The sequence below is a fragment of the Globicephala melas genome, chromosome 5 (genome assembly GCF_963455315.2).
Source record: "Globicephala melas chromosome 5, mGloMel1.2, whole genome shotgun sequence".
Taxonomy (NCBI): Eukaryota; Metazoa; Chordata; class Mammalia; order Artiodactyla; family Delphinidae; genus Globicephala; species Globicephala melas.
The window spans coordinates 71,667,439-71,689,313 of NC_083318.1; the positions used below are offsets into that span (position 1 = coordinate 71,667,439).

At 41.2% G+C, this 21,875-nt stretch overlaps 1 protein-coding gene across 1 annotated transcript in view; it reads left to right on the forward strand.

The window, feature by feature from the left end:
* DCUN1D4 (defective in cullin neddylation 1 domain containing 4) overlaps positions 1-21,875 on the forward strand; it is a 70,041-nt gene that overhangs the window by 38,058 nt on the left and 10,108 nt on the right. The window contains 3 exon segments of the mRNA XM_030880510.2: positions 1,901-1,971; positions 7,241-7,332; positions 13,837-13,945. Of these exon segments, the coding sequence (XP_030736370.1) occupies positions 1,901-1,971; positions 7,241-7,332; positions 13,837-13,945 (272 nt within the window).

A 21,875-nucleotide genomic window follows, 5' to 3' on the forward strand; every position in this document is an offset into this window, starting at 1 on the left:
GTGATCTAGTTATTACTGTATTGAAATTACTCTTATGCTTTGTCTCCCTTCCTGGAGGGCAAGGACCATGGATTACTCCTCTTTAGCCACTTCTACAGTGCATCGCTCCAGGGTGTGCCCAGTAGATAATATTTGAAAGAAACTGAGACATTTTCAGATGGTGGATCCTGCTGGTCTTGGCAGCTTGCTAGATCTGAAGGCTATGGAAGATTGTAGAGTGATTCTTGTGTGGTCCAGTGGCTAAGACTCTGTGCTCCCAGTGCAGGGGGGCCCAGGTTCGATCCCTGGTCAGGGAACTAGATCCCGCATGCCGCAACTAAAGATCCCGCATGCCGCAAGTAAAAGATCCCGTGTGCCACAACTCAGACCCAACGCAGCCAAATAAATAATTTTTTTTTTAAAAGAATAAATAGTTCTTACACTTGAGGAATTTAGAAGGAAAGGTAGATGAGTTGGGACTTAATGCAAATGTGAGAAAAGCATTCCTAGCATTGCACGGAGTCACACAAGACTGCCTGATCCAGCCTGTGCTGCTGGGGGTGGGGAGATTGGGAGGACTGCCTGTATGGTTCCTGTCTTAAAGATTGAAGAAGCTGGCATGGGAAGATGGGGGGAGGGGAGAGGGAGATGGGCTGAGGCCACAAAGAGTTAGTACTGCGTTGGGTATGTGTCAGGATGTGTGTGCATAGCAAACAATGGGTAGGTGTTTCTGGATCTTAATTTTTGTTCATTCAGCAATATCTATTTGATTCTTTTATTTCCAAGAAACTTGATATGAAGGTGGAAAGCTATGAGGCTGAAGAGGAAGGGACGCACTAGATCATAGAGAACCTTATTTGATATGCCAGAGACTTTGGACTTTATCCGTAGGTAGTAGGGAACTTAAAATCGAAGGAGTTTGTGTTTGAGGTGTGGACCCTCCAGGTGGCTTTGTAAGGGATGGGTCCGAGGGGGATGAGGCTCTGGAATTAGGGAGATCCTGAGGGGACTGCTGTGGTCATCTAAGTGAGAGAATGACATCTGAACAGGTCAGTGCAGTTAAGAAATATTTGGAAAGTAAAATTGGCAGCGCACTTGGTAACTGATTGGCTCTGGAGAATGTAGGAGAAGGGGGGACTCCAGGATGATGCCTCAGTTTCTATTTCTGGTGGTGCCCCCGTTGAGATGCTACAGGAGGATAATCTCAGCTACACAGAGAAGCCACATAAAATAAAGATTGCCTGTGTCTACTGGATGTGGCGATTAGGAGTTTATTGATGACCTTGGCAAGAAGAGTTGCAGTGGAGGGAGATGAGCAAAAACCAGATTGCAGTGGTTGAAGAATGAATGGGGGCTACAGTAGAGCTGGGACATGTGGACAGTTCTTTCAGGAAGAAACAGAGATAACGTGGAATGTGAAGGAAGGGGTTGCCTTGTCTAGAACAAAAAGACTGCTTGCTTTTTTTTTCTGTGTAAAAGAAACAATTATGTTATCTCCCAGTTAATTTTATAAAGAATATTAGGTGGTTCTTTGCTGTGTTTCCAAAAATTATTGTATGTGTTGAAATTATTACCAAAATAAGAATAGAGATTTAAGCTACTTTAAAGAACAGGAATTGAATGCCTGTAGCCTTATCTTTAGACATAAATTATGTGTCCATCTAGCCACAGGTTGAAGGACTTGGCCGTAAACTGACTTAAATGTGCAGAACAGAATCCTTTAAAGATAGAACTGAAATTCTAGAACATTTTCAATATATTCTTGGTGATTTCTTCCTTCAGAAAGGATTTATGGTCTTTAAGTGTTATTTGATCTAAGTTTACTTTAATAATAAGTATTTTAACAGTATACTGCTACTATAGTAGTAACAGTGTATGTACATGGTTAGATTTAATTTCTATAAATTGCATTTTATCACAGGTACTGATGATGTTGTAGGTCCCGAAGGCATGGAGAAATTTTGTGAAGACATTGGTGTTGAACCAGAAAATGTAAGTCTAACTTACTAATTTGGGTAGATCAGTTGATCTGATTTTGTCTCTTGGCAAATAAAGCAACAGTGAAGAAGTAAGGGTGCATTAGTTTTTATGAGGCAATCTAAGAAATAAGTTCCAATTCTAAATTGGTTTGTAAGCAAAAGTTTTTTTGCAATTGGTATGGTGTAACTACAGTCAGTCATTTAATTCTCTCATTTAATTTCTTGTCTCTAAAAGGTATAGTAATAAAGTAATTAAACTAGATGTTTAAAAAGTGGTGTGGGCATGTGTGCCTACCATGACGGATAACTGGGGACTGGGGGACTGAGGGCTTTGTGTATCTTTGTCCCCCTCCGTAGTAGTTGTTCCAGCCTAATGTAGAATTTGTCCAGGACTTTGAATAATTAATTATTCATAAGGGTTTTGAATAGGTTATAATTAAAAAGGCTTTTTCACAGCTCCTTCACTTCCAGTTGAATTTAGCTCAGAAAGTGATTGCTTTTTATTGTAAAGCCCCTAAGTATTTCCTTTAAAACATTTAATTAGAAGTTTTTTTATATGCTTCATTATTTTTGCATAAGTCTTATCATCATGTTATTTTTGAATATTTTTTCCTATTCTCACATTTGTCTTACTGCAAAATGAAACATACAAATGCTCTGACTCATTAACTATGCAGCTTAATATTACAACAGCCTCCAATTTAACAAATACCTCTTATATCCTAAATGAATTTATGCTCTGGAAGAGCTCTCAAGGGATCATCCCTTTCATTCAGACTGTTGGTGAGATATCTGGTACCCATGCATATCATGCTCCTCGAGACGTCACACTTTTTTCTTTAAAAAAATTTTGTTGGGCTTCCATGGTGACGCAGTGGTTAAGAATCTGCCTGCCAATGCAGGGGACACGGGTTCGACCCCTGGCCCGGGAAGATCCCACATGCCACGGAGCAACTAAGCCCACACGCCACAACTACTGAGCCTGCGCTCTAGAGCCCGTGAGCCACAACTACTGAGCCCGCAAGCCACAACTACTGAAGCCCGTGTGCCTAGAGCCTGTGCTCCGCAGCAAGAGGAGCCCACGCACCGCAACAAAGAGTAGCCCCCGCTCACCACAACTAGAGAAAGGCGGTGCGCAGCAGTGAAGACCCAACGCAGCCAAAAATAAAAACAAACAAACAAACTAATTAATTAAAAAAAATTTTTTTTTGTCTCCCCACTCCCCCACCCCCAGTAACACTGTAAATTTTCTAAAGAGCCTTTGGACTGTCTTTAACTTACTACATGTATTTTAGTCTTGTATTTTTATTTTAATGTAATCTAGTTCAGGTGTCTTGATAAATTATTGAGTTTGGTACAGAGGTTTGGGGACAGGTGGGTCAGTAGTATTTTGCCTGATCTAGTCCATAGCCTGGTCATAGACAGACAAAAACATTTCATGGACTTTAAGAAGGAAGTTTTCTGACAGGGGCTGGGCCAAGGTTGGCAGTGTTTTCTGGACAGTAGTATAAAAGCGGCGAGAGTGAGCTGGGCCTGAGAGGAGATCCAGAGGTTCCACCCAGGGGGCAGTAATCGGCATGTGATCAGAGGGGTGGGTAGCAGGGCCCAATGGTGGGGAGGCTGGGAGGCCTCAGGCCGCCAGTGTGAGAGGGATCAGGTGGGCATCTACTCTCAGGGCCAGAAAGGCCTGTCGGGTGGGAGGAGTGCTGACACCGATTCTAACCGAGAAAACAGGGAGGCCCAGCTCTTCAAAGTTCCTCAGCCCCAAATACCAGTACTCAGTAAAAAATAGCTACTGTTATTATCGTTTTTTGGCAATTATGAGTCTTTAGTTTTCTATTTCTGTAGCAGTAGAAATAGTCTTGAAATGTTGAATCACATAGAAGATTGAACGACCGAGTTCAGACTGTTATTCCAAAGTATTGATTCCTGTACTTCAAGCCTAAGATGCCACTAATAGAATTTTTATTATTTTATTCATCATTAAAAAGGAAAAATGTTGTAAAGTAAATTCTGATAAGCCATCAATTGTGGATACTTCCCAATTTCAGAAATTGTTTGAACAACCAGCACAAAAATAGTTTTTTAGAGGCTTGTCTGCATTGATGAGTGAGCACTTTAAAGTATTTAAAACCCTCACCTTGCCTGATATTTATAGCTTATGAAATTTAAGCAGGCTTGTAAAATTCAGTTCAACTTCCATTTACTAAGGTAACAGAAAAATCCTTTAAGTAGCTAGCTTCCTTATTCGCTGTGCTAGGGAAAGGTCTGTTTGTGTAAAGAAGTGCCCATTGTGAATATCTGCTGTGGCTGTTAGGCCACATTACATGCATACTTGTATGTGTGTTCCTTTACCGTAACCGTTTTTTTTTTTTTAGCTTAACAAGTATTTATGTGGAATTTTTAATCCTTCTAATAGAGGATTGAGTATAGATAATGTTTGAGAACATACAAAGTTTGAATTAGAAAATATGTAAATAGATACATAAGAGTCAGAATTCCAAGAAAAGCTTAGGGATGAGGAGAAAATCCACTAATGTGTGAATAGTTTGAAGAACATGTAACGCCTTCTTTTTGGAAAATCCTTCCTAGTAGGCCCCTGGTCTCTTAAGTCACCATTTTCTGACCAATTTAACAATCATGTTTTATGGTGATGTGCATAATATGTAGAAAAATTGGTTCACTTATCAGTTCTAGTTATCTACCTAGTAATCTAGATTTTTAAAACCTAAAAAACCTAGTGACTTTAAAAAAATGGGTGTAAGTACTGATTGAATTGATATTTGATTGATAGGTCCTAGAGATTTACTGGGTTCTCACTGATACTGATCTCCAAAGTAGAAAACCATAAAGTCAGCACCAAGAGAAAGCTTTGCATTAATCTTCCAGTTATAAATTAAACAAAGCTGGAGATTTTTAGTCTACAGACGAGCTCATTGGCAGTTGAAAGGACAGACCTTCTGAACCTCCTGAGTGCTGTTGTTCTGGAGTCCTTCATGTGCCCTTTGGCTCTCAGGGCCTAATTAAATCATCTAAAGTGATGTCTGAGTGGCTGCTTGCCTCATTATGGTGGGGAGTGTTATGCTTTTATTTTGCCTTTTGTTGTTGTTTGGGATTTTAAAAACTTTGGTTCTATTACAAAAAGTAATATAAGGCAGGTGTGAAATTGTATTTTTTGATTCATTTTCAGGGATAACAGCCTAAAAATATGTTGATGCTCTTTTTTTTTAATTTTTATTTTATATTGGAGTATAGTTGATTTACAACATGGTGTTAGTTTCAGGTGTACAGCAGAGTGATTCAGTTGTACACATACATGTATCTATTCTTTTTCAGATTCTTTTCCCATGTAGGTTATTACAGAATATTGAGTAGAGTTCCCTGTGCTATACAGTAGGTCCTTGTTGATGATCTATTTTATATATAGTAGTGTGTATATGTTAATCCCAAACTCCTAATTTATCCCTCCCTGCCCCCACCTTTCCCCTTTGGTAGCCGTAAGTCTGCTCTCTGTGTCTGTGAATCTGTTTCTGCTTCATAGATAGGTTCATTGGTGTCATACTTTAGATTCCATATATAAGTGATATCACATAGTATTTGTCTTCCTCTGTCTGACTTACTTCACTTAGTATGATGATCTCCAGGTCCATCCATGTTGCTGCAAATGGCATTATTTCATTCTTTTTTATGACTGAGTAGTATTCCATTATCTATATGTACTGCATCTTCTTTATCCATTCATCTGTCGATGGACATTTAGGTTGCTTCCATGTCTTGGCTTGCCTCAGTTTTTTATGTTATGTCACCCGGATTCCTTTCACCGTCACCACCCTCTGACCCATTTGGGCACATGGATTGTAGTTTAATGGTTTGGGGCAGTTCTTCTGTTAGATGAAATGAAGCATTTAGGTCCTGGGTAAAGAAATCAGATTAACTGCCAAATGCAGAGTATGCTAGTCCCCGGCCAGCTGTATGCAGGAACATTTATTTCCTTCCCATTGCCTTCTTTTTTTTATTACAACAAATGGACGTATAAGCCATTCAGCAGTGTATATGTGAGCTCCTCTTTTGTACTCGGGTTCCCTTTTGTGTGAATGACTCTCCAGAGATAGCCAGCCTTGCAGAGTGGCAAAGCTTCCTAGGACGGTCCTAGGAAGGCCCTGTCCCTCTTCTTTACCTCTTTAGGAGTGGCATACTTTCTTTTTTAGTTACCCCTCACCTTGTCTTGGGTCTTTGAGGTAGACAGGATGGGAGAGCTTCCTCCTCATCCCCCAGTCCAGGTGGCCTCAGCTCTGTCCCTGTGTAAGAAAGAGCCCTGGAGAGTTTGCAGTTGGAGGCATCTTGGAAATGTAATTTTGTCTTTTATACCTTTAGGTATTTATTAAACTCACCATCACTGCCTCGGTGCCACCTTTTCTCTAAAGCAGCTGAGTGAAAAAGTGACGAGCGGTGTCAAAAACCCGAGTTGTCACAGTTCCTCATGTCTGCCCAGTTTCAGAAGGTGCACTGAAAGCAAGGATGACGCCCCACTGAGAAGTGATTGAGTGATTGTCCGCTCATCCTGCGCTCATTGCAGGCACAGTGCTATCGAAGTGGAGTGTTGGACTACTTTAAAATCATTTCCCCAGTGTATGTAGTTGAACTCACAAACGTCGAATCCACTGTCCGTGTCCCACCACCTACTGTTTGGGTTTTTAACACTCTGTTCTGCACCTCACTCTTTTCATTTTCACTTAATAAATCTTGGAAACTGTTCCGTGTTTGTACCGATGGCTCCACTTCATTTGTCTCAGTGGTGACATAGTATTCTTTCGTACGGAACGTGTTTAGCAAAGAAGTATTTAAGTAGTCCCTTATTAGTAGATGTTTGGTTGTTTTCAGTCTTCTGCTACTACAAATAGTACTGTAGTCAGTCTTGTTGACTATACAGCTTTGTGTATATGTGCAGGTGTATCTATGAGATAACTTTCCATAGATGGAACTGCTGGTTTCAGTTTTGATACATACTGCAGAACTGCCCTTGGGAGAGGTTAATGGCTTTACACTTCCACCATCAGGCATAAGAAGTCATGTTTCTCCAAACCCTTGTCAGCAGACTGAATTATCAAACTTTTAGATGTTTGCCAAACTAGAACTCATTTTTGAAGTTACCTTGTTCATATTTCAGTGACTAAACTACTGTGAACCGAAGCATTTGGCTGATGTTAATGTATTTAATTACTGAGGTCTGTCCTCCTTATTTGATTGGTCTTTCTGCTTTGTTTTGTTTTTGTTTTAAACAGGTAGTTATGCTTGTCCTAGCTTGGAAATTGGATGCACAAAACATGGGTTATTTTACTCTACAGGAATGGTTAAAAGGAATGACGTCTCTACAGTAAGTCCTGAGGCTACCCTGGGGCAAGGGTGGGGGGTGGGTGTCCTTGCCCTCCCCTGGCTGCCTACCTCACCCCTGGGGTCTCGTGGAGCCTGGCTTGGGTGACTGGAGGACCGCCAGGGGATCCGGGCAGGCTTCACCTGTGCATAGGTATGAAGACCAAGCCCCATTTTCCTATGATGAGGAGGGCTATAACGGATGAATTTTAGAAATTAAAGTTTTTATATAATATATTGTTTATTTTAGTATTCTTCTAGAGCAGCTCAATAGAAATAGGCCATCCTTTTCTCATATATATGAGCCACGTACATAATTTAAAATTTTCTAATACCCACGTTTAAAAAAGTAAAAAGAAACAGGTAAAATTTATTTTAATATATTGTACTTAAATCCAGAATATCCAAAATATTATCATTCCAACATGTAACCAATAGTTTTAAAAGCTGTTTTACCTTCTTTTTCGTATTGAATCTTGAAAATCTGGTGTATATTTTACATTTATGGTACATCTCAATCTTCATTAGCTGCATTTCAGGTGCCCAGTAGCCACATGTGTCTAGTGGCTACCGTATTGGATAGCGCAGGTTTAAAATCAAAGTATTATCATCTGGTTTATAATTAGTGAGAAAAGTTGAGTGAAGTATAACTTGTAAGTAAAGATATTCAGTATCTTTTATTTGATATATTCTGATACTAGCTTTGGGCAAAGTTAGAACTTCATTACTCTAGTGATTAAAAAAATAATAATAATAAAGATTCTGTTTATGTTACCTGGGCCAGAATTGAGGGGAAAAAAATCACTGGTTTTATGTGTTTACTTCGTGCTTACATGCATGTGTGTCTGTGCGTGTGTGTTTACGTGTGTGTGCTTGCTAAGAGTTTCACTCAAGAAAACAAATTGTCATTCTCTGTTACTCATTGAAAGATACACTTGAGGTGGATGATGAAACATTTCAAATGATATTTGAAGAGGAAGTGCTAATTCTTAATATAGTAACTGATCTAAAGTACTTGAATGGCTTCTCTTTTTCTTCTTCCTTTAACTAGGAATGATAGGCTTAAGTTTTTACTGGATTAAAATTGGAATTGAAATGGTTTTATGGTTTTATTTAAATAATTTCGTAATTTGTCAACTTTCAATATCATTGTCCCTTTGTCATTGGTAACAGTGCTTCATTTTTGTTGTGCTTTAGTAGTTTTATGAGGCCTGTTCACTGTTCTTTCGTTCGCGCCTCATGGCTACCTAGGCAGATCAGGCTTTATTTACCCTGCACGTTTTACAGATGGGGAAACTGAGGCTTAGAAGGGGTATGTGATTTGTGAAAGAAAGTGGTAGGATGGGAGGAAAACCTAAGACTTCTGATTCTTCAGTCACATTCTTCCTCTGACAACTATTGTCTGATGACAAGTGCGTTTTAGGTAAAAGCCAGATCACCCTTTTACAGGTACGCTTTCCTCTCAGCATGCTCTCGAATTTTAGGTTTAAGTCTCTGGGATCTCCTAAAATTGTGTATGTCATGTAGGGAAACTCCTCCTTACAGTTTTCAGCCTACTAACTCCTGCATTGTTCTCCGTGCTGCCTCCCTTTGTTGCTTTCCGGATAGAGCACGTGATGGCGGCTCCTTTTGAAGTATCCTTGTAATGATGAATGCACAGCCAAAGCAAGATTTTATTCATGGCTTTAGAGGAGGCACCATCAGCACTTCTTCAGGCACAGTGTCATGTGTCTTAAGAGGGTGTAGTGTCCGTTTCTGGACAGCTCTAGATTCGTTTTTACATTCGCCTTTACAAAAGAATATTACCCCGTGCCAGGCCTTGCCCATGTTTTGAGGATTGCATTGCCTGGGAATTGAAATACACAGTTTCCTGGAAGAGGCCTACGCGTATGTTCATGGGCTGGGGGGCGCTCCACAAGCTCTTTGTGGGGAACTCTGCTCGCCACTTTGTGTGACACGGGTAGTGGCAGGTGGATTCCCATAGAATGCTGCCACTTGGCCCTCGCAATTTACGGTATAGTAACAGACCTGATCCACTGTAAAGGAATTGAGGAATCTGCTTTCTTCTGTGAGATGAAACTCTGAGGTTAGTTTCCTCATCAGTGAGGTGAAGATGATTACTCACAATAACCTTTAAGGTTCTTTGTAGTTCAAAAATAGTACAATTTCAAGTTTTAAGAGCTTCCTCCCCCTTTCCCTCCTGCCTCCCTAGATTCGTCATTTGTTCAGCAAATATTTGAGTGGCAGTGGTGTGCCAGGCACAGAATTCTAGGTCCTGGGGAAACAAAAGCCATGAACAAGACAAAGTCCATTTGAGGCAGGAGCTTGGAAGCAGTGTTCAGGCAAAATATCCAAAAGTAATAAGGTCACTTCTCTTTATGCTACTTGTATTTATAAGGTATTTGCACCCAATAAATAAGAAAACTCAGAGGCTAATCCTTTATATGCTCTAAAGATGGAAAGTAGTCCATCTTTTGAATGATCTATTTTGTCTTCTATTTGGATTTTTTTCTTATTTTTGGCTTTATTAAACCTGTCCAGTGAAGTTTTACGGACTCAAGCTGGAATTAAAGTGTATATAACAAAACCTCTTCTAAAAAAATTACAACTGTACAGTGAGCGCATGCTAGCAATAGGAAACCCATGGGTTTTGGAACCAGAGAGTTTTGAATCGGTCTGCCACTTTCTGGGTGTCCCTGGTAATGTCCCTAAAACCAGGAACGTTGAAGTGATGTAATGTGGCTTTCCCCAGGCACCCAGAAACCAGTCTTCTGTATGCCATCTGGAGTTGTGTGCTTGGCCTCTCCAGGGCCATGTTTTGTGACTCTTGGAAGCAGTGACAGCAGCTGGTAGGGAACATCTATCCCCAAGTTCCCGCAGTCGTTCTCAGAGAAGGCACAGCTCTTGATTGATTGATTTATGTATTTATTTATTGGCCACACGGCTTGTGGGATCTTAGTTCTCCGGCCAGGGATTGAGCCCGTGCACTTGTCAGTGAGAGCACCGAGTCCTAACCGCTGGACTGCCAGGGAATTCCCAACTCTTGTTTTAATTGACTGTTTTTTTTATTGCCTTGTTCCAACATGTGGTTTAAGGTTACCTCTGATGAATTAAGCTTATAGAGTGTTTAAGCTAAACAAAACAAAACCCCAAAAAAGTGTGTTAGAGTTGTAGCTAACTTTGTAGAGAACTGATGATGGGCTGGAAAAATACCTTTGGGCTGACCAAGTGAAGGGGCAAAGGCTGTCCCAGGGTAATGGGAGAGAGCTACCTTTGATTTTATAACCTTTGAGGATTATTATCCTGATTCCTGTTGCTTTGGACTGTGTTACAGCAGCAAAGTTCAAATAAGCAATGATTTCATTCCACAGTATATGCATATTTTCTCATGGGAAAAGATGCCCCTTAGTGGTGTGGCACTGTCACTGTATGACTACCACAAGTTTTCTTATACGTGGTACACAGAAAAGCAGGGGGAAATGTGTTGAATGATGTGGCTGCTTTCTGAAAAGTCTCAGACCAAGCCTGTTTCTTCACAGGCCCTCTGTTTGAACTGAGCCCCTCTGCAGATGGCCTTGTTGAGTGGCCACTAGATGGCAACCTGCGGTTCAGACAGGGTGACTCAACGGCCTGTCTCCCTGATGGGGGTTAGTCCACAGTCTCTGCAGGACAGGACCCCTTTTAAAGCAGATTAAACCCTTTATTGACAGTATCGTCTCTAACCCATCCTTAATAGATACATGAAGTGAAAATTTTACTTTGGGCATTTTATGCTTGACACTCCAGGTGAGCTCTCTGAGCGTCTTGCAGACATAGGGACGTCTTTGCCAGTGTGGCTGGACTTGCTTCCAGGCACGCTGCAGAACGTCATATTGACCTGTAGCGACTTTATTTTCTTTTAGCTATGCAGTGGTCATCTAAATGAGTGGTTCCTGCTCTAGAATCTGTTGAAACAAACAACTGCTCTTCTTCCTTTCATTGGGCAGGACTAACTAAACTAAACCACTGGCCCAAATCTGGCCAGTTTCCTGTGGTTTTCATCCTTAACCTTCTTTCCAAATGAAGAGGGGAACCTTGGCCTTAGATGTTTTGGGGTTAGCTGGTTTCCCTCCTCTTTGATCCTCCCCCATATTATTACTAATAAAATATTATTCATTATTTATATACCTGGTAAGAAAATCGAGCCATACAGTTGAGTGCCCAGTGCAAGGTAAGCCCTGTTCCCACTCCTGCCTCACAGGCTCTGCTTACTGCTTTCTTGTGCATCCTTTTAGCCTCCAGCAACCTAAATTTGGGTTCTGGCAGTAAATCTCTATAACTAGGCTATCAATCAGTGTCTCTTTTTTTCCTTCCTTAACCTTTCTCCACAGAGATCCATAGTGGGCTTTTCAAGATGGAAGCCTGATCACGGTCTCTCCCATGATAGGAGGTGGCTTCCATTGTTTCTAGGATTCGAAAAAAACCTCCCAAAACAAACAAACAAAAAAACCCACTGTGGACCACAAAAACCCTTTGTGGTCTGGCCCTACCTCCCTTTCAGCTTCATCTTGGACCACTTTCCCTCTTACTCTACCCAGTCTAGTCACAGTGGTTTTCTTTTAGTCTTTGGACTTAGCATGCTCCCTTCTGCTACTGGGCCTTTGCACATACCGTTCCTTTAATGTGGAAGGCCCTCGCCTCCAAAAACATCTAGTTTCCACCTGTCTTTCAGCTCTCAGCTTACATGTCAGTCCCTTAAAGCAGGGTTTTCTGACATCTAAAATAGTCTAATTTTAATCTTTTCTAGTTTTCAAAAACATCAGGAAGAAATAAAGCACATTCTAAATTGTTGTAGACTTATAGAAATGAAATATTTACTGTAGCTTTTGACTTTTAGTTATTTTATCATCTCAGTAGATCCTGGGGAGTTTTTTGTAGATAGCTACAAAAAAAAAAAAAAAAGCTTTCACAAATTTATTGCTAAAAATACATTGGTATGCTCTATTACGAACCATATTTTAGTTTATAAAGTACGTAAAATATTTACATTGATAATACTTGTAATATGTATTGTCTATACTTAGTAGGAGGTAAAAGCTCTACAGAGAAACGCAAGGGTACACATGCAGCATTGAAAAGCTTTAATATTGTCAGTGAAAATGATGACTCTTTGTTCTCATTTTTAAGGGCTAGATGTTATGAACAGAAAATTAGTTTGTAAAAATAACCAATCAGTCTACTTAAGAAAACTAAACAGTGTGTCTCTTACCTGTGAAAATAGATGGTTATCACTAGGGGCTCCCTGGAGAAATAGCTGATTTCACGTTTAGGGTAGAGAGAGTACAAGGTGAACTAGAATATCTTGTGCCAGAAAGTGAGGACGTACGTGCTCAGAGACTGACGGGGACATGTCAGAAGGACACTGGAGCCAGCTTGAAGGGGCCAGTGCCCAAACACGGACAATTTATGCATCAAAAAGAATGAAGACAGTAGCAGATTATAACACTGAGTAAAAGGCAAAAATCCTTAAGTCTAGAAAGTAAGAAAGATGGTGAGTAGAACTCTTTATAGAACAATTCCAGCCTGTAAGTGTAAAAGCATGATAGAATTAGAAAAATCACTATTTTGTACCTTCAGATGTTAAAACTGATTCAGGCAGGGCTCATCAACAGATGCTAAAATGTTACACCTGGTGAAATGTTGTTGAGGAACAGGATTGTCAGTCTCAAGGTATCATCCCCCAGATTACACACCATTTCAGAAGGGCGAAGAGTACCATTTAAGTGGAGAATCTGGTGGACGCTACCTTCACCAAATGAATCAACTTAATATCACCAGTAATGGGACAGACTGACGTTATGAGCCTCCTCACAGGGTATACTGAGAAGGACATCACGTGGAGAGTTCTTATCATGAGTACTTAATCTAAATATAATCATAGGGAAATTATCTGACAGACTGAGATTCTGCAAAACAACTAGTCTGGTCTTTGAAAAAATGACATTGTCAAGAAAGACAGAAAAAAGGCAGGACACCTTCTAGATGCTAAGGAGATAGATACCTGAAAGCAGTGCACGAGCCTTGATTGGATCCCGGATGAAAAGGAACAGCTGGGGGAAAATTGGGAAATTTGCGCATGGGTCATATATTAGCTCAGAAAGTTAACATTTCTAGGATATTAAGAGTGATGATGGCATTGAAGTGTTTAGGAGTAAAGTGGCATTATGTTGGCAACTTACTTTCAAATGGTACAGAAAAAAGTGCATGTATGTGAGAGAGTGAGCACAAATGTGACAGTGCTCATGGTGAGCCCAGGGGATGGGTATGTGGGTGTGTATTTACTAGGCCTTCAGTTTTTCTGTACATTTGAAATTTCTTAAAATAAAAAGTGTAGGAAGAAAATAGCTCATCGTGGACATGTTCCAACTCCAGGGTTTTTATTGTCTTTTGGTATTGTGTTTTATATTACTGCCCCACGTTAAAAAAAAAAAAACTCGGGTTATAATTTGCCTTTATTCTGTTTTTCTAGATGTGATACAACAGAAAAACTCAGAAATACTTTGGATTACTTAAGATCATTATTAAATGATTCTACAAACTTTAAACTTATTTACAGATATGCGTTTGACTTTGCACGGGTGAGTTCTCTGGAGCCTATCCAGATGTTTCCCTCTCTCTCCCTCCCCTTTTGAGGTTTGTTTTACGTACTACAGCAAGGAAGTTGAATAAGCTACTCCCAGGATGCTAGTTAGAATTTCTCTATGTGTACCCTTTCTATACTAACTGATTCTGGGCAAGAATGTAGTATGTCAGCAAAAAGCTCTAGTGACAGACTATTAATAGCTCTTGAGATTGGCTTAGGAAGTAACTTGTAAATGGGCACGTAATAGACACTGTTCTAAATGTCTCTTAGGTAAGCTTGACAAATCTTTTCCTTCTCACGAAACAGCAAAGCTTCACCCATTGAGTTGACTGGAATAAGTTAGTCAGATCAAAGCCAGTTTCATTTTGGGTGCTATATCGTATCTGAAAATCGTTTGAATTTCAAACGTAAGCTAATTTCAGTGGACGTTATTCAAACATAGTTTCTAGTCATCATTTTGAAAAGTGATCATCTTGTTTGTCACGCAGTGAGCCAGTCCAAGTAGGTGAATAGGTGGTTCTACTGGAGTGACATAAAGCTGTATTTTTCAGCCTGGTCACCGTAAGGTAACGAATCCTGAGGTATAAGTTGGCGTTGTGTTCATTCACTGTCCACGGCCCATATGTACGATTACACTTTATTGCAGAATGGTGGTTTCTGTTATGTTTGTGTGTCTGGTGGGTTCAGGTGACTAGGCTTTCTTGATTGATGATTTCTTTTTAATCTTTTTTTTTTTTTAAGCAGAGAACTCAGTGACAAATAATTCTTTTTTCTTACCTCCATGTTGATCTTTTCACTTTTTCTTCGCTTTGGCTCTGTTAGCTCAGCCAAAGGTTTATTTGCTGATGAGCATCTGTAATAACACATTATTACATCTGTGCATCTGTACATCCGGTGCATCTGTACATCCGGCGCATCTATAATAACACATTAGTAGTACACTGTGATGTCCTCACTTGTGAATTTTTGCAGCCTTCAAGTAAAATCAGGACATGCATGAAAATGTATAGATGTTAGAAGTAACATGGTGAAATTCAGTTGCAGTGTTTTACTAAACAGCGTTTGTGTAGTTGTATATAGAATTTGTTTGCCAGATGCTTTTTAGAATAGATGCATAGTTTTTAGGATTAAATGTTTTGTTTCATGAGATTTTTTTCCTTCCGAAGTCAGCAGTGTCCTATTGTATGGGCAAAAGTTTGTTTAGAAGCATCACGCCTTCTCACGAAAATATTTTCTAACTTCCTTGTTTGAGGGTCCAATTTTCCCACATATCCACTGCTTTAGAACCGGGTTCCATTTTCCTCCTCCCTGGCTTTCCATCCCCTTCTCTGCTGGTCACCGAGGCCCCTTCTGTTGCCTCTTTCTCGGTGCTTCCACCACAGCCTTGGGGTTGAGGCCGTGCTCCTCGCCTGTACTGCTGCCGTGGCCTTGCGTCCACATTCTCTTCCTTCTCACCCACACTCACCCCGGTAGGGTGTCCTCCATCTTCCTTCATCTGGGACCACTCGGGCACCTTCAGCTCACCAAGCCACTACACCCGTCGCCTCCGCGTGAATGTAGTGCTTCACCCACCGTGTGGGTGGTACGGTTGCGCCCCCTGCAGCTGAGGGACAGACGGGCTGGTTTTGTCCTCCTTCACAGGGGAGCAGGGAACTTGGAGCAGGGCTGCCTCGTTGCTCAGCAGTAGGTTCAGGACTCAGACTCAGGTTCTGGCTCCAGGTCGCGTCTGCGGCTCCCTCCAGGCCCTCGTAGTCCAGTCCCAGGCTTCCTCTCCCACAAGACGCCTGTGTTGTGCTGACATCGAACGAGCAGTTCGCTGAACCTGCCGCCTGCCCCCACCTCTCTGCTCCCTGCCTTTTGTGCCGCCAAGGCTCTCCCCTGACTGCTCTCCGCAGCATCGGGCTTCTGGGCCCAAGCCACGTGCCTCCACTGTCACACAGAATCATCCTGCCCCGGAGAGAACATGTGCCCTCACTTACATGGCCCTCGTATCCCTCTAGCTTGGCCTTGGAGTTTGGGTACAGGCCCACATTTTTTCTGACAGGTTAAGGGAGTGCGTGTTTTCTTTCGTCATATCCCTGGGAGCAGCCCACAGAGATCTTTGCCGTTTAAGGAGAGTATCCGTAAATATCAGCAAATTAAACCCCTTTATGTAATGATGAATAACAACCACCCATATTTAATCATTACCAAATAGATTTCAGTTTAGCTAAAATATGCTCTAAGATGAGTTTGTTATTGAATCCTTTGTTTTGTTTGGTTTAGCTGTATCCCACAAGTGTCGAGGTGTTGTGTATTCATTTGCATTCAGTTCAGAATATTTTCCAGTTTCCCTTGTGGTTGTTTTGGACTCATTGGTTATTTAGAAGTGTGTTGCTTGTGTTATTTGCCAACTATTAGGACTTTCCAAGTAATCTTTCTATCGTTAATTCTGCTGTGGTCAGAGAACATACTCTGGACAGTTTCAGTCCACTTAAAATGCAGGGAGGCTTGATCTGTGGTCCAGAATATGGTCTGCTGTGATGAATGTTTTATGTGTACCTGAAAAGAATGAATATTTTGCTGCTGTTTGGTGAAATGTTTTATAAACGTCAGTTAGGTCAAGTTGGTTGATAGTGTTGTTGAGGTCTTCTGTATCCTTATTGATTTCTCCCTACTGTTCTATCATTTACTGAGGGAGGAATGTTGGACTCTCCGACTATAATTACTTCTGTCATTTGTATCATTTCTTGTTTCATGTATTTTGAAGCTCAGGCATTAGGTTTAGATAGACTTAGTATTATTATGTCCTCTTGAAGAATTGACCCTCTAGCATTATGAAATGTTTTTTATCTTGATAAAGATAATATTCCTTGTTAATATTCCTTGTTCTGAAGTCTACTTTGATACAAATATAGCCATTTCTGCTTTTTTTTATTAAAGTCTGTATGATATATCTTCTTCCATCCTCTTTAAAAACTTATTTGTGCCTTTATATTTAAAGTGGGTTTCTTATATATAGCATATGCATAGTTGGGTCTGACAGTATATGTCTTGAGATGCTTAAACCATTTACATTTAATGTATTTATTGATATGGTAAAGTTTACATCTCCTAACCTGCTATTCATTTCTCTTTTTGTCCCTTTTTTTTTTTTGCGGTACACGGGCCTCTCAGTGTTGTGGCCTCTCCCGTTGTGGAGCACAGGCTCTGGACATGCAGGCTCAGCGGCCATGGCTCACAGGCCTAGCCGCTCCACGGCATGTGGGATCTTCCCGGACCGGGGCACAAACCCGTGTCCCCTGCATCGGCAGGCGGACTCTCAACCACTGTGCCACCAGGGAAGCCCTGTCCCATTTGTTTTTGTTCCTTTTTTCCTCTTTTCATGACTTCTTTTGAATTGAGGGGTTTTTTTTAGATTCCATTTTAATCATTCTTTTCCACTATTGTCTTATTAGCTGTGTCTCTGTTTCATTTTTTTTTTGTGATTGCTCTAGGCTTTACAGTATACATCTTTAAATTTTCACAGTCCATCTTCCGATAATATTATACCACTTCATGTATAATGCAGGAGCCTTTACAATAGTGCACTTTCATCTTGCCCTTCTGTACTTTTTGCTGCTGTCATACATTTTACTTATACATGTATTATACATCTCACAATCTATTGTTTTAGTCTGTTCAGGCTGCTGTAACAAAATACGAGAGACTCAGTAGCTTATAAATAATGGAAATTTATTTCTCATAATTCAGGAGGCTGGAAAGTCCACGATCACAGTGCCAGCAGGATAGGTGTCTTTCTGCCGTAAGCTCACATGGTGGAAGGGAGGAGGGAGCTCTCTGCAGCTGAGGACCCCACCTCCTATTACCATCATCTTGGCGATCAGGGTTTCAACATAGGAATTAGTGGTGGGGCAGACACATTCAGATCATAGTATATATTAATATCATTTTTGCTTTAAGTAGGCAAAAATATCTTTTATATTTACCCACATATACACCACTTGTGTGCTCTTTCTTCCTTTTGTGTGGATCCAGATTTCTATCTGGTATCATTTACCTTCTGCCTAAAAAAATTCCTACAGCATTTCTCATAGTACAGATTTTCTGGTGATGAATCTCTAAGCTTTTATTTTGCCTTCAATTTGGAAGCTACTTCTCTGGATAAAAGATTCTAGATGGACCATTTATTTTTGTAGTACTTTAGTGATAGTTCTCCATTGTCTTCTGTCTTGTGGAGTTTCTGATGATAAGTCTGGTGTCATTCATTATTCCTTTGAGCATACTGTCTTGTTTTGTTTTCTGACTGCTTTTATTCTCTTTTCACTGCTTTTCAGCAAGTTGACTGTGGTGTGCCTTGGCATAATTTTACTTATGTTTATTCTGGTTAAGGTTTGTTGAGTTTTTTAGGTCTTTGGACTTATAGTTTGTATTAAATCAGGAAATTTCTCCGCTGTTATTTCTTCAAATACTTCTTCTGTTCTCCCCCTCTCTTCCTTCTGGGACTACAGTTGTACCTATGTTAGATGCTTGATATTGTCCCCCAGGCTACTGATACTGTGTTCAATTTTTTTGTTTTTGTTTTCCCTTTGGATAATATTTATTACTATATCTTCTAATACTAATCTTTTCTTCTGCTAATCCTAGTAGCCCCAGTATATTTTTCATTTCAGATACTATATTTTTCATCTCTAGAAATTCCATTTGTGTCTTTTTATATCCATTTCTCTAATCATGGTAATATTTTCTTCTACCTTCTTGAACATCTAGAATGTGTTTATAACAGGTGTTTTAACAGCATTGTCTTCTGGTTCCATCATATCTGTCATTTCTATCTCTCTTTCTCTTGGTTAAAATTTTTATCTTGGTTGTGGGCGATATGTTACCGCTTCTTTGCATTCCTAGTAGTTGTTTTTTCTTTTTTTGTTGGATGCTGGGTATTGTGAGTTTTATGTTGCTGGTTGCTGGGGTTTGTTGTATTCCTTTAAATAATGTTGGATTTAAATTTTTTTCTGGTATATAGTTAAGTTGCTTGGAATCAGATCGATCCTTTGAAAGGACTGGACCAGAGCAGCCTCAGTCTAGGGATGACTTAGCCCCACTAGTAAGACAGTAATACCCTTCTGAGGATCCTCTCCCAGGCACTATGTATTAGGAGATTTCTTCCACTGTGGCTGGTGGAAATAGAAACTATTCCCAGCCCCATGTGAGCTCTGGCAACTTCTGCGTACTCTTCTGCAGTGATTCTTTCCCAGACTCAGGTGGTTTCCTCTCACATGTGCACAGACAAGTCCTCATCCAGCGGCTGGGGAGACATTCTGCGGGTCTCCAGGTCTCTCTGTGCAGCTCCCCCCATGCTGGTATTTTGCCCCACCAATTATATGCCTCCTTGAACTCCACCAACTCTGTCCTTTCCAGCTCAGTCGATTGGGGTTCCACTGGGCTGGGGCTGGGTCCCCCTCCTGTGCTGGGGCCTGGAAGCCACCCCCGCACAGTATGCTGCTGTCACTGGGGACTTATCCTTTTTCTCAGGGGTCAACACTCCTGTTCTTCACACTGACCAGTGCGTGAGAGCCATTGTCTCATGTATTTTGTTCAGTTTTCTGGTTGTTTGACGTGCACGGGGGGTGAGAATCTGGTTTCTCTAACTCTGTCTTGGTTGGAAGCAGAATTCAACCCCCCACCCCCTTCTTCCCTCCAATCCTTTTCTTTTCCTACTAGAAAAATGACTCGTAGAGGTAATAACGCATAATTACACAGCAGATCTTTTAAAATTAAACTTTTAGTAAGAACTGAACTTTGTTATAGTTTTTTTTTTGTTGTTTGTTTGTTTGTTTTGCGGTACGCGGGCCTCTCACTGATGCAGCCCCTCCCGCTGCGGAGCACAGACTCCGGACGCGCAGGCTCAGCGGCCATGGCTCACGGGCCCAGCTGCTCCGCGGCACGCGGGATCCTCCCGGACCGGGGCACGAACCCGCGTCCCCTGCACTGGCAGGCGGACTCCCAACTGCTGCGCCACCAGAGAATCCCTGTTATAGTCTTAATATCCTAAGTATTCTCTATTGGAAATAACAATGACATATGTTAAATATTCTGAATTACCCTTTAACATTACCAGGAAAGAAACTGTAGTACCAGAAAGTGATAAAATGCCCCTTTTAACATCTCTCCACCAAAATTATAATCCTAAGAGTGTGATTGTTTTCCCCTCACCTTAGAACCTTGTAGGCAATTAAAAATAGTACTTGGTTGTAAAGTTATATTATTTTTCTCCTGATTTTACTTTGACTTGAACTTATGTGTAGTCTTAGGGATGGCAGAGAATCTTGAAACTTGAGAGTTGAAAGAAACCACAAGAGGACACTTGGTCCAGTCTTGTCACAATGCAGACGACAAGGCTGAGGGCCAGAGAGGAGGGGACAACACGAGGGCCTGGGCTCTGCCCCTGAGTGCAGACCGTGTCCTCTCCGTGGAGCCACACCACCTTCCTGACTCAAACTGTCCACCGTCCTGTGGTGTCCTGTTCCAGGAAGATGGTGGGGTAGAGACTCAAGAGCTGAAATGGCCAGTTCCTTCTGCAAGTGGAATTTTGTCTGAACCCTTTTATGCTTAGCATTTTCCCCCTAATGTAGATTTTATTTATTGTATAAACAAATATGGTTGTATGGATTCCTTAAGTAAAACAGCCGTTTTTGCCTTGACTCCTTTAAAAGGACCTAGTGAGAATAAGATTGGACAAATAGAATGAGATAAAAAGACTAAATATAGTGAATTTTTTGGTTGATCTGGGACTAGTTATTAAATATGAGTTAAATTTGTTTTTTCTGCATTCTCTGGGGCAGAGACAGGGTACTGTGCTGAAAGCCACAGAGGGTTGCCTCTTGGGGTTCTGAGAAGGATGAATGTTGGGCTGAGTGAAGTGCTGATAGCAGCAGCGCATCTTGGCATCTGGCTGAGAGTGGACACCATGAATTGACGGTGATGCCGTTATTGGAGATCTTCCAACAGTGCTGCATCCGACAGCCTTGGTGTAGGAAGGCGAGAATGATGGGGAGGACTGAGGCAAGGCCTCAGTGGGCTCGGAGGTGGGGTTGGGGAGATGGGAGCTGAGTGGAGCCCTCCCACGTGACTGAGGTGGAGAATTGCTGGATGGAGAGAAGGGAGGCCTTCAGGGTGAAGGAGAGGAAGGGCAGTGAGCAAGAGAAGAATGGGAGATTCCTCTAGGGGCAAGTCCTTGTTTTTCATTCCTTGCAGTAAAGCTTGAAGAAGTTGTAACGGAGGGTTTTGTGGAGGCCGAAGGTACCAGTGGGAATCCCCCTTCCTGAGAGGTGATCCTGTGACAGTTAATCTCTTGTTACAAGTCAGTCCTCACAGCCTGTCCCTTGATGCACCCACTTTTCCAGGTACCAGTGCTTTTGTTTAGTTTCTGAGGAGGTGTTTCAAGAAAGTGTAAGAGGTCACAGGTGAAAGCCAACGTCTACATTGCTTCCATTTAATGGAATGGTTGTGGATGTTACTCATAGAATTTGCGAAGGAAAATTTTGCTGGGTCTTGTGTTCAACACCCCCTGTTATCAGAGAACTCTGCCTAGCTCTAATCTGACATCTGCTCTGACCATTTGATTCATTTTCTCTTCTAACCTGAGTCAGTTTCTTACTTCTTAACCGATGTGTTTGTCTAATTTCCCTTTCCACACACCCCCCAACGCACCAGACACACACACGTACGTACTTCTCTCTGCTTCTACCTTGTACTTTCATTGTAAATTATGAGGAAAACAGAAGGTGGGCCTGGGCGAGGACAGAAGTAGGAAGAATATGTGGTCATCTAATCTGAGGTCTGTTACCCTGGACATCTTGTCAGCTTTACCTTTAAGATTACTGTTCGGTTATTGCCCAGATTTGCTCAGCAGTTGTTTGTGAAGCGAATTGGACTGTGTGTCTCTT